The 13,572-nt window shown below is 43.7% G+C and overlaps 1 protein-coding gene across 10 annotated transcripts in view; it reads left to right on the forward strand.

Annotated features, from left to right (window-relative positions):
- The window catches only part of AGAP1 (ArfGAP with GTPase domain, ankyrin repeat and PH domain 1), a 343,329-nt gene that overhangs the window by 101,434 nt on the left and 228,323 nt on the right, over window positions 1-13,572 (forward strand). For all 10 annotated transcript variants that reach the window (XM_053981906.1, XM_053981905.1, XM_053981897.1 and 7 more), the window contains one exon: window positions 13,149-13,234. In XM_053981906.1, coding sequence (XP_053837881.1) covers window positions 13,149-13,234 — 86 coding nt within the window. The remainder of the gene's footprint in view (window positions 1-13,148; window positions 13,235-13,572) is intronic.

The raw sequence follows: 13,572 nt of genomic DNA on the forward strand, positions 1-13,572 counted from the left end.
AGGGAGGGATGGACAAGGCTTTTCCTGTGGAATTGCACTAACACTGAGGTCCTGCAGTTTGTAAGTTTGCCCTAAATGCTTTTGCTGGTTTGTAGCTAGAGCTGACAATAATAATTGATGATAGCAGTTGAGCCTGTGCACAGAAGTGCGTGTGGATCGTGCTTCTGGATGCTGATAGTGAGAAATGCTGACAGAGGGTGTAGTGGCACTGAGTACAGCAAATCTTCAGCAAAAGTCACTATCTTGACAGATCTCTTCCTTCACTTCATGAACAGAGGATATTTGTTTTTATTTTTTTTTTTCCCTTGGAAGATTCAAATCTACTGACTGTTGACAGGGCTAACCCTCCTCTCCTCCTGAAGAATGAATATTTTAGGTGATATTCCTTGGGAGTGTTGCCATCTGTCCTCTTTGTCTTGAAGGATTTTTATTTACAGTGCTGGAGTGACGTTGTGACTGTTTTTCCTGAAAGGATTAGATGACAAAAGCAGTGTCAAATCATTTCTCTGCACATAAGTGTGGCTGACAAGCCTCACTAATGACTCTGTTGCATTTCATTAACAGGAGGAAAACTGGAATAATTAAGAGCTCTGATTCGCCTTGTGAGGGATCAGGTCAAGGTTTCCAATCAAGCCAGCATTAAAGGAAATTCCACCCATATAAATTACCCTCAGTAAACATCTGCAGTGGTGATTTGGTAGTGTTTTACTTCACTGTAAGAGAATCACAGAGCCACAGAGTGGCTTGGGTTACAAGGGCCTTTAAAGCTCACCCTGTTCCACCTCCTGCCACAGGCAGGGACACTTTCCACTGTCCCAGATTGCTCCAAGCCCCCTCCAACCTGGCTTGAGCACTTTTAGGTCCTTCAAGTCCCTAGAAAAGTGTAATCCTTGATGTTGGAGACCCTTGTGGATCCTCCCCTCTCTCCTTTTCGGAGGGACTATAAATGTGTCAGATTGTTAAATTGGATAAAGAAGAGGACGTATATCGGATGTGAAGGTGTCAGCTGCTTGATCAGTTAAGGAAAACCCGAGTTTACTGGCTTGGAATGGCTTCCTAACAGCTAAATTTAACAGGCATCATAAAATCAGTGCCTAATGGGTGGAGTGATGGATATTTGCTTCACGTGAAAGTGGTGATTAGGGCCAGGGACTGCTATTTCTGCTCGCCTCTGCCTTCTAAATTGCTGCAATTACCAGGAAACCTGCCCTGCATCAGCCAAGTGCCACATCTCCTGTAGGCCTGGAGGGCTTCAGCATTCCACTAAATGAATTTTAGCTATGTAAAGATGGCTTCAAGTTTCCTTCAGCTCTCCAAGTGAGAGATTTCTCTTGCTGCCCATCACCACCTCCCCAGCAGGAGGAGGAACCCTGCACTTGGCAGTGGAGTTTTCTCTCGCTGCCTGCCCCAGTTTTTATTTCTGCTCAGAACTTTACAGTCTCTCATGTGTTTGCAACTTGCAAACCTTTGTTTTCTCAAAGAATAAGTTTTTATTGGGAAGAAAAACTGCCTTGAGACTCTTCCTTTGCATATTCAACATACACTCAGCTGTGCTGCTGAATGACATGTTTTAAATCAGGTGTAAAAAAAGCAGCAATGTGTTACCTTGTTGTAAGTGAGGAATTTCAGTACTCTGGGACTTTCAGTTTTTTTCTGTGAGGATACAAGAAGGAAATTGTTATAGATACATGTTTTAATATTGGTTTTTTGCAAATATTAAAATGGATTTTATATGTGTGATGTTAAAGTAACTTTGTTAGAAAGATATAGTTTTTATTTCTGTTGTTAATTAAGCTTAGACATGGTAGTGAAATAGCTGATATGTGTGCTTGTGTTAAAATACCTACTTAGAGAAGATAACATCTAATAGACATATAAAGAAGACACCTACTGCAGATATGCCAACTATCAACACTCACTCTCTGTAGACCAAAGCCCAAAAACCGGAGGTGATAAGAACAGACTAAAACCATAACCAAAGAATACACATAGTCTAAAAAAATAGCCCCAAAAAGAAGATATACTAAACAGTTCTTAGAACATGTAAACTAATTTGAAGAAAAGCTTACTATGCATAAGAGTCTCTGAATATACAGCAAGCTGATGTAAAAGAAAAAGCATTTAAAGAGTATCCCCAAAGATAACAGTGTAGTCTTAGCTGTAATAACCTTTACTCTAGAATCCTTATCTCCTATTATCCTTTATTAAACTTTTTAAATTTTCACAAGAGTAAACATGGCTTTTCACAGAAATGATGGGAGATAAGGAATTCTAGGGATTTGTGGTCTTCTAAGGACCTTCTCAGCAATTGGAAGGAAGACCACTACTGCTGGGTGCTTTACCTGCTGAAACAACAAGTAAGGGGTGGGAAATGTTGTGGCTTTATTTCCCCCCATCTAGAATTTAATTCTGCCTGTAGGAGCCAAGTGAAATGTGTGGTGTATGTGGAATTTGAGACTGAATTCTTTGCAGACCAAGGTGAACTGAAGTTTACAGGAGTAGAGAGAGTGGCAGGAGGATTCTGTTACTTGTTTGGGTTTTGTTTCCAAAAAGCCACAGAGGTGTGAAACATGACTTAAAGGCTTTTCCACATCTCTGGCATGTCTGTGAATATTTAAGTCACGTCATGATTATTTCAGTACTTTGTTTTCCAGTGAGTCTAATAAAACAAACAAACAAAAAAAAGACAAACTGTGGTCCAAGGTGTTTCTGCTGGGATGACAAAAAGGAGGTTTTTTCTCTACGTACTCTGGGATATATTTAAGAGTTCTTTATTCATTTCATGTGGAGTAATTATTTTTAAAAGTATAGAAGCCATCCACCATCCTGACTTCAGGCAGCAAGTAGCTGTTGCAGTCAGTGGAGGTTTCATCTCTCTTTGTGGAGGAACTTATAATAAAAATGAAAATTTCCCCCAGTAAAAGATAGAGAATAAAGCCTTTAATGTGTGTTTTTCAGAAAGCTGTGATCATTTACTCTCTTTCCAAATTTGACCTAAAAATACTTTTATACTGCTGCAGCATTCAGCACAGAACTTTTTTCAGTACCACGGTGAGCAGGGTATCACTTGAATGGCAGGAATGGTCTTGTTTAATATTAAAATACTAAATGAAGTGTCACCCTCAGCCTTCCCTTTGAAGCATATCATGAAAGTACCATGAAAATAGGTTGCCAGCCCGTAGCAGAAGCATGCATTGGTGATCTTCAAGCTTTTTCCAACCTAAAGGATTCTGATTCTGTGTAGAAATTGCATCTTGAGGGATGGGTGTCCATGTTTTTCAGTTTATCTCAAGTGACTATTCCTGGCTGATGCTTCCTCAGCAAAGGGTAATTATGCAAGGAGGATTGAGGAAGAGTGCTTTAAAATTTCAGCTGCTTTTGTTCACATCCTCTTAAGAGATTTTCTCCTGGTCACAGACCCTTACACAATATCTATGCAGAAAGTTCAGGCATAATCTATTAACTGGGATGACCTTCCAGGTGTCTTCATTCAGGTCTGATCCTGGGCTGGACCCAAGAGTGTGGACCTGCTTCACCTGGGGGGAAAAAAGCAAAGGGATAAAAAAAGGGATAAAAACGCTGCTTGGAGCAGCCTGGGATAGTGGAAGGTGTCCCTGCCCATGGCAGGGGTGGAATGGGATGGGCTTTAAAGGCCCTTCCAACACAGACCACTCTGGGATCCTTCTTTGCTGGGAGATTTCACCATGGGGAGTTTGTTTTGGGTTGAATAGAACATGGGAGCTGCAGCAGAACTGGACAGTTTTTTCCCCTCTGCAGCACTGGGATTCTTGTCCCCTTCTCCACACGATTCCTGCAATTCTGCCTGCTGTGAACAGTCAGGTTCCTGAGGCTGCCAGTCTCTTTACAGAAGCCACTTGCTATTTTTATCTAGTTAATATTTTTCAAATACCTAGGAAGGCCATATTTACTAAACACCCAAATTTGATCTTTGATGAATAAAGGGAGGATGTGTCCCAGACTAATCTGTGAGCTCTGTTCTCGGTGAGCAGCTGGCTGAAATACAAATGAAGAGCAGAGAAATGTGTCCTGTGAGGATGTACTTGGAGCTTTCCTTGGAATCATTCATGCCTTTTCGTTGAGGATTTTTTGGAGTTCCAGAAAATCACCATCATACATGTAAAAATGTACACAGAGCTTACACAGGGAGGCTTTGCAAGAATCCCAACATGAGTTTAAAAAAGCCACGTTAACCTTAAAGTCGCATTTTGTGGTTCTTGAACTGCAAAAGAGAATTTCAGAGGAAGATGAAGTTTTCTGGGTTGGTTTCAAATCCTTGGTGCAGTTTTCACAAGTCCCCTCAGCACTTTGGGGCAGATGAAGTTTTTGTTTTTGGCCTGTCAACCCACAGGCAGACTCTGTCTCATGTTCAGAAGACAGTGATGACTTGGGACACATGTTTCAAAATTACCTCTTTCCAGTTCTTTGTCTGTCTTTTTGCTGGAGTAATACCGAGTGATTATTTTTATTTGGCATTTCACGCTGACACCCAGATATAAAACAACACTTGTCTCTTTTTTGATCCCTTTAAAGCACTGCTGCAGAGGGTTCTCTTGGGCTTTTGGAGCCTTTTAGGCTCAGCATAAAAGAGGGTGTTTATGCATTCTGCCCTCTCCCCTCTGGAGCCCTTCCCTCTCCTGTGTGGGTTAGAGAGCCCTTTGAAAAACTCTCTGTTCCAGCTGGGGACTGCTTAAAGTGTCACACAAACAAGGAGTTCTGTTAATTAAAAGAAAAACTCAAGTATTTGCTCTTTAGGAGGTGCTGAGGAAGCAGATTGCCAGAAAAGCTTCCCTTTTAGGTTGTGTTCCCTGAGGGTCTTTAAGGTGTTCTCTTTAACACCTTGCACCTTGAATGGCCAGAGATTTTTGGGAAATGATGTCTGGAGCATTTGTGTCCTTCTCATAACAGGCTCCTCTGAAGGTTGTCTCAGGGAAAATCTGTAAAGCAGATTTATAACTTCTGCTACAACTTTAGGCTCTTAACAGGAATAAAAGTGACTTCTCCCAAGTAGTGGGTGATGCTGCAAGAGGAAATGGCCTCAAGGGGAGGTTTAGGTTGGATATTAAGGAAAAGTTTTTTACCAAAAGGGTTGTCAAGCATTGGAACAGGCTGTTCAGGGCAGTGGTGGAATCACTGGAAGTGTTCAAAAAACCCCTGTGGATGTGGCACTGGGGACAGGGGTTAGTGGTGGCCCTGGCAGTGCTGGGGGGGTCAGACCTGGTGATGTAAGAGGGCTTTTCCAGCCCCAGCTCCTCTGGGATTCCATGGCTTTGAGTCTCCAGTGCTCCCTGCTTTCTGTTGCTGTTGAAGCCAGTTTGAAGTGGCTCCTGCTGGACCTGCCTTTTGCTTTATTTCTCAAATACTCCTTCTGGATGTATTTCTAAATCACAGCCACTGATTCACTCTTGATCTTAAAGCCAGGTTTTAATATTTTTTCTTTGAATGTGTTCCTTGTTCAGCTTGTATTTGATTTCTTATTGTGAGCTTTTTTTTTTTTCTCCCCTTCACTGAATCTTTTGTTGTTATGGGAAGTTGTATCAAAAAGAAATATTCACAGTATTTTGAATTCTCAACCTTGCTTTGCTGCCACAGCAGGCTGTCACCAGGTGTTTGTACCCATTTTAGGAGGGGCAATTATGGTGTAATCACTGCTAAGTCCAGTTTTAACTTCAGGGTTGCTATTTGTGATGTAAAACTGCAGTGAAAGGACAGGTATTAGAGAAGCTGGCTAGGTATAAGAAGCAAAGGGGTCTTTGAAAAGGCAAGAGGAGTAAGAAAAGGCCTGAGATCTGTGCATCAGTGCTTATATTTTGGGCTATCTTTGTGAGCTGTTTAGGGTTTGTTAGTGCACATTAGGATTTTGCAATTATGCTGAAAGCTTGTGAGGTCAAGCAGAAATTTTGAGCAGTTGAATTTTGTGTTAGATTGAAAGCTGGGATGGGTTTGTCTGGAAGATGAAATGCCTGAGAAGCCAACTTAGAAGGAGCTGCAGCAAAAAAAAAGGATGATATTTTAAATCATGGGGCTGACTTTGTAAGGAACTTTGTTTGGAAAGTGGTGTTTTGGGCTGTAAATGTTTAAAACTGGAAAAGACTGGTGGTGGAAAAAGGTAGGAGTGTGCTAAAGTGGTATCACATCCTGCCTGAAGGAGCTTACTCGCTGGGTTTTTTTTGTCTCCAACTGCTTTGATAAAAATAAGCTTTTAAAATTAGACTTGTGTATATACAATTAGTGGGTGTGAGGTGTAAGCAACTCTCTGCACCTGCTGTCAGTAAAATAAACCAAGAGAAGGAAATTTAAAAAAAAAAAAAAGATGAAAAATGAGCTATTGGTAGAAATGGGAGCAGTGATGGAATTGTAGGTCCTTGTCAGATTGTGGCTGCAGGAGGCTCCTGATATTGGGGAGGTTGGGTGGGTGTGAGGGCTCTGGGTGGGTTTCAGAGGAGGGGGTTCCCCCCAGGTTCCTGGGGGTTGTTTTTCCTCCCTTTTAATCTGTCAGAAATGCTTCTGAACTAGGAGAAAATACAGCATATTCAGCTTTTACATGCTCGGTGCCACAATTTTTGTGTATTGGTGTGCAGTGGGTGTCTGATAAAGATGAGTTCCTGCTTCATGTTGGACTGAGGGGTGTCTGAACCCAAGGCTTATCCCTGGAATTGGGGTGGAGCACTTTGTATGTCTGCTCCCACTTGATATTCTTGCCTGTTTAGCTGGGACCATAATAATTAATAACTGGAAAGATGGGAAAAGCATTTCCCTTGCCCTAAAATGGGGTCAGCAATTTATTTCTTAGTAAGAACTCACACCTCTTCTCCCTTCCTAGTCTGTTCTCCTAAATAACCAGGGTTCACACGTTTATTTTTCTGACTGGGTGTTTTGTAGGCAGATTTTGGTCCTTATCTGCCATGGCATGCCCTATCCACATCAGCACGGGCTGAGGCTGGCGTGGTGACACAGGCTAGGACAAACTGTCCCCTTCTCTGCACTCTTCAGGAATTCCCAGCTGCTTTTCTCTCTTGTGCCAGAGGTTTTTGCCATCCTGCCCCATCTTTCCACAGCTGGTTTGTCCCCACTTTTGTCCCCGTGATGCTGCCTTTATTTTTCCCCTCTATTTCTCGAACTCGTTACGGTCACGTTGAAGTACAATCCAATTTTCTACCGTAATTGCAGTCCCTCCTGCTTCATTATCTAGAAACTAAATAGCCTGTTACTTCCATCTTCTAGGTTATTAATAAAGTGGGTGCAGGAGAGTTGAAACTGCTGCAGAAACTCGGATTGGTTTAGTGCTGCTTCTCTCAGATGAGTCATTTGATGGGGACAGAGTGTGCTTTACCTCTCTGTCTGCACTCACATTACAGTGATTTTTTTAAGATTGGCCCTCTCTAATTGGCTTAGCACAGTCTGCACTGGCTGTCAGGAGCTCTGCAGTGAAAGTAGAACATGCACTGCTCTGCTCCTGAGCCCTGTCTCTGGGTAATGAGGGAAACTTAATTGCTCAGAGGCCGGCTCTGGTTTGTTCCCATTTATCTTGGTGGTTAATCAATCACCTTCCTCTTCTGCTTGAGATAAAACACTGGATCTAGCTCAGCCTGTTTGTCATGGAATCCCAGCATAGTTTGGCTTGGGAGGGACCTTTAAACTCATTCCATTCCATCCCTGCCATGGGCAGGGACACCTTCCACTGTCCCAGGCTGCTCCAAGCCCTGTCCAACCTGGCCTTGGACACTGCCAGGGAGGCAGCCCCAGCTTCTCTGGGCACCCTGTGCCAGGGCCTGCCCACCCTCACAGTTTCTTCCCACTATCCCATCCAACCCTGGAGATTCTATGCAGCTTGAGGTATTTTTTTATATATTTTTGAAGTGTAAGCTTTTTTTCCTAAACACTTAAAAACCTAAAATTCCATTGATCTCCCTTCAAATCACTGCCAGGTTTTGGGAACCCATTACATCTGCCCTTCTGGAGAGGCACTGCAAATTCATCAGTGAATGCATCTCAGAATTCAGTGGTTAAATGGCAACTAAAATTCCAACTCCTCTTTCCATGGAGTTGCAAAATCATATATTAGTGCTTCCTTGGCAGTTTTTAGGTAAAGATCAGATTATAAGATAAAATATTGCATTTATATATGGTGCCTGTGGGGGTACCTTGCTTTAATTGGGTATGGCTTGATACTACCAGGAGACCTCTCCACATATTTCCTGAACTATATCCTAAACCTATTGAGAGAAGCAGATGGTGGGGGTTGAAAAGCTCAGTCTAGGCTGCTTTTGTTGGCTTTTGGGGTTTGTTTTGCCCAGGTAGTCGGTTGGGAAGGTGGTCCAGGGCTCCTTTTGCAGCTTCAGTCTCTTGTGGCAGTGATGGTCCCTTGGTCTTTGATCCTCGACCCAGCTCAGCTGCTCACGGTTTCTGAATTTTTGTTTAGCACAGTGATTATATTCAGGAAATACCCAAAATTGTGGAATATCCTGAGCTGGAATGTTCTTTGATCCAACACAGACACCCCAACAATCCCACCCTGTGCATCCCTGACAGCTTTGTCCAAACACTCGTGGAGGTTTGGCAGGATGGAGGTCATGACCATTCCCTGGGGAGCCTGGTCAGTGCCCCAGCACCCTCTGGGGGAAGAACCTTTTCCCTTTATTATTTATTTATTTTTTCTTTTATGGAAATGCTGCGAAAAACATTTTAAAATTCGTTTATTTAAATAAAAATCCCGAGTAGCAAACCAGAAGACCACTATTTGGCCATCTGTTTGAACAGAGAATTTTTGAACGTGTTTCCCTGAAAAGGAGCCAGGTTCTTGGCACTGAGGGGAAAAAAAAAGGGGGAGAATGTGCATGTGTGAGACAACTGGCTGCTGCTGTCAAAATGCACATGTCACTGGGAATATAAAATACAGCTTTCAGAGCTGCCTCAGTCCCTTCTGTCTTGCCCTGCCACGGTAGACGTTCAGCTGCTGCCTGCGCTTGTCGTGCGGCCAGCCCCCCGAATTTATCCTTCTCTTATGGCTAAATAACTTCATCCCCGTGGCAATTTGCTTGAATAAAGAGCCTGGTGAGCACAGTGGAGCCTGGGGATACGCAGGAAAATCAGCGGCTGCTCCGGTGAGCAATTACGCGCTGGAAGGGCTCTCGGCGAGAGGAGGGGGTGGCCAGGCTGTCAGAGCCTGGATTAAAGCCTTCATCCCCGGAATTCCCCATGTAATTCCCAGCTTTTGTAACAGAGAGCACCTCTGATTACAAATGTGTGCAGTGTTTAAAATTAATTCCAATTTTTGCTGGTTAATTTCTGCGCCGCCGCCGATTCCTCGCGCTCACCTACGGAGTGTCGTGCATGACAATGAGATCAGGAAGCTGCGGTTGATCCCCCCTATTCCAATTTGTGCTGGGTCTTCAGCCAGGATTGTCAGTTGCTGATGCACAGAATTTATTTAGCTTTATAAAGCTTTATGTTGATCGAAGCTTGTATTTATGTGGGGCATTTTACAGCAGGAGTGTGGCCAGATGCACCTGGGGAGAGCGGGGGTGGTTTGTGGGCTGCTTCACGAGTTTGGGCACAGGGAGCAGTAATTTGTCACCTGTAAAAATTCTGTGCTCATCTGACAACGAGCCTGTGTGAATGGATACTGTTCTAGCCCTGGAAAACTGGGAATAACTGCCTTGAAGTGCCTGTGGTGCCCCGTCCTGTGGCCACCAGTCATCCCCTCCCCGTGGCCTCTCCTGGCAGGTACATCTGGGAGCTGAGGAGCTCCCTCATTAAAAAGCTGCGTGTGTCATAATCCTGATGGGACCAGAGCAAAGCCAGCCTCCTCCCCTGGGAGTGGTGCTGTGGGTTTTGAGCTCGTTCTTTATATTATGAAGGTCATTTCTTTGTTCTCAGTGCCGTTGGTTTAGACAGTGATTCCTGGCTCCGTCACATACACGGATATTTAGGAAAATAGGGGGTGTTTTGTAGCCCTGGGAGAGTGTTTGGCTTCCTCGTGGGTTGCTGTAGTCCAATATTTGAACTGGCTGATCTCTGTAATTCCTCTTTGCCTGTGGTGCTTTACAAAGTCCCGGATGTGTTTTTTTAAAAATAATGAACGTGGTGCTGTCCCAGCTGAACCACCCCAAAACCGCTGCCCTTGCCCACACTGCTCATGGGTCTCATCAAGGCCCATCAAATCAAAGGCAGAAGCAGTTCATTGTTTGCCTTAATCCTACAGCCACAGATACCTGCAGGGTACAGCCTTGCTCTTTATTTTCTTCACTGTTTATGCTTTTGTTTGTGTAAATTCTTGATATTGAGGTAGGTTTTCTTAATCTCTGTTCTGTGCAGCTCCTAATTTTGTGGTGTGCTCATGATAAGGGCTCCTTAATGGTGTAGAAGCACAAGTTATTAGGGATGAATCCTGCTGTGAGCTGAGATTTGCATAAAATAATTCTTACTCGAGGGATGAGCGTGAGTTTGCTGTTCCATTTCTGAGCCTTCAGATTTGTTTTGAAATATTTAGTACAGCTTGGAAATGCGGGGCATTCTTTGAAACAGTTCGGTTGGAGGGGTGTTCAATTCAAACTGTTTGTCATGAAACACTTAAATCCAAACAAAAATCAAGGATTCTGAGGATGTGCCTATTCCAGCTAATGAGCACATCCTGCTTTTAAGGGAGAAGAAGGCACTTGAGCAGATTTGAGCTGACTGTGGCTGTTGGCTGCAGCAGGGTGACAGCTCTCGGTGAAGTGGGACAGCCCATCAGGATGTGAATTTAATCCTGGAAATAACAATAATTGCACTGAGCTCCACGCCCAGTGTTTTTGGGGAAGGCAAGGAGCAGGTCCCCAAGGTGATCATTTAGTGTGGATTCACATAGGAAAAGAGCTGCTGGCTAACTTGCACTGTATTTATTAAATTTAATGCCCTTTTCCATGCTGCTCTCAACAGTCAAATCATGACGAGTAAATCTCGTAGGGCTCACGTCTGTGAGCCGGGTATGTACACTCAAATATTTTTTTTTTAATTTTTCAATTCTCTGCTTAAGCTTTTTAATCCACCCTGTCTGTACCTTCTTTGTGCCTCTGTTTGAAGGTACAGTGAGACTGGCAATGCATCCTGTTGACCATGGGAATAACGAGTTGGCTCCTAAATGCATTTGGTGTGTGGTATTTTAGAATTAGCTGGGGGAACTTGCAGTGTTAAAAAAAAAAAAAAGGAAATAGGAAATGGCAATTAGGCAGAACTTTCCCTCTCTGATCAGTCATATACTGTATTTCCATTGTTACTTACAGCTTTAGAAGCCCTCTCTGGAGGGCTCTGTATTAAGTAATTCATCTTAGTTAACGCTTCATTGGCAAGTGTGTGCAATTAATCGACAGCATATAGAAATAATGGCCTGATTAATAGAAAGAGAGACTGAGACTGTTTCCTTTACAAGTTTTACACTTGTTTGGGATTGTTCTTTTCAGGTTCAGTAATGATAGATATTTATCTGCCACTTGATCTGCGAAGGCAGGATTGAAATCCACTTTGTGAGCGAGATAATGAAAATCCATACGTGGCTCTTCTGCTCCTTCTGTGCCATTAAACAACCAGAAATGTGATAGTCTTAATTGTTGCATGTTTAATACTGCTAATAGGATAAGTTTATAAAGAAAAGATTTTTAAAAACCCAAACAAAAAACCCCAGCACAAACCCACAAAACCTCCTGTTCTTACATCGTTTATGAAACACAAAATGTGTTTAAACACGCTTAGATGTTGCACAGAGCTGAGCTGTGGAGTAATCTTGGTTTGAAAGCTGCTGTTGTGGTTGGGCTGGGGGGGAATGGTGGGTCTAAGCCAGTGTGGGGTTCCCCCAAGGCAGCAATTTTTGTGCAGACTGTTGTGTTTTGAGGATCAGCATTAGCCTGGGAGTGCTGACTTACTGCTTAGGGAGCTTGTCTGGGAGAGCAAGGCAGAGCTGTTGGCTCTCTACCATTGGTTTTGGTAGAATGACACGTTTGTAAGCTGGGAAATAGGGTTCAAATCAGAACTAATTCCAGTTTTTAAAAATAGGAAGAAGAGAGAAGTTTGGGGTGTGTTAATGGATATGTTTTATCTCAGCATGGTAAGCTCAGCCGTGGGGGTGGATGATGCTAAGCTGGAGGCCTTGGGGGCTTTGGGGCTTAGGTGGGGAGATAAGAGTGGGTTTGCTCCAGGAGAGGAGCCTAAATGCCTCCCCAGTGCTTAGGCCAAGCTTGCTAATCCTGGCTTAGGCTTCATCACAGCAGAAGCCCTAAATGGGATTTGTCTTTTTTGAGAGAGGCAGCAGAGTGCCCAAAATATGTTTTCAGCCCCAAAAGAAGCAATGCCAGCCCTGCCCTGGGGTGGTGGCTGAGTCCCTGTGAGCCAGGGGACAGGAGGTGGCAGAGCAGCTGCTCCAGCTGCTGGGCTTGGAGCCTCCTTGGTGGTCCCAGGCACCCCTTGTTCTGCATTCCCTGGAAATCCAGGATCAGGACTAGGATGGGGTTGGAGGCTGTGGCTGCACTCTCTTTATCCAGATGTCCACAGCAGGTGTGGGATTCATGCCGAGCCAGCAGCACAGAGTTCTCTGCTAGCTTAGCACATCTCTCCAGAGGTAGCACCATTGTAGCGTTTTTGTCTAACATGTGTGTGGTACCTTCCCCTAACTGTGGTGTGTGAGTGTAGAGCTCTCATTGCCATAACATCCCACGTGTGCTCTGAGAACTGGGCTTCCCTTGAGGAAATGCTGCATGACACAAGAAACTGGCTTTGGTGACGAGACACGACGCTGTTTGTGTGCACTTTACCTTTCTTAGAGACACTTCTCTCACAATTATTAATAACAAAGGTGACACATACGGGGTTTTAACTGTATGTATCCACCCAAGGACACCTAATGTGGGTTGTAATGCAATTGCTGCCTTTTTCCCACATTATCCTTATTCTTTATATATATATATATGAAAATTATATATATAAATAAGGCAAGTACATGCCTTAACTTTAAGTAATTCCCATGTATGTGCATATAAACTTCAGTAACATTCCTGTTGTTGGTTGATTTGAAAAGACCTTTGTTTCCACAAGCGAAGCCTTTTTCTGTTGTGTGTTTTGTACCTTTGCTCTCTGTAACGAGCTGCTTTGTGTGGCAGGTGGGAGATTCAAGAAGGAGATAGTGGTTGATGGACAGAGCTACCTGCTGCTGATCAGAGATGAAGGAGGCCCTCCAGAGGCACAGGTGAGCCCAAAGCCTCGCTTTCCTTGTTTTTCAAAACTTCCTTTGAAAGAACTGGCTCTGCTTTGTTCTGTCCTGGCTCCTTCTCATCTTCCTGCCAGGAGAATTTCAGCATCACCCTCAGGTGAAAAAGATTTTGTCCAGCAAATGGTTGGGATTTCAGGTACGACGGATGGATGAGTGTGTGTAGCAAATATTTGGGATTCTGACTGACACTCTGCAACTCAGGATATACAGCTCATGAATTCCCAAGCAATGTGCTGCCCCTGGTCACACATCAGGATTTCATAGAATCACAGAATGGTTTTGGTGGGAAGAGACTTTAAAGCTCATCTCACTGC

This window comes from Vidua macroura, chromosome 7 (genome assembly GCF_024509145.1).
Source record: "Vidua macroura isolate BioBank_ID:100142 chromosome 7, ASM2450914v1, whole genome shotgun sequence".
Classification (NCBI taxonomy): Eukaryota; Metazoa; Chordata; class Aves; order Passeriformes; family Viduidae; genus Vidua; species Vidua macroura.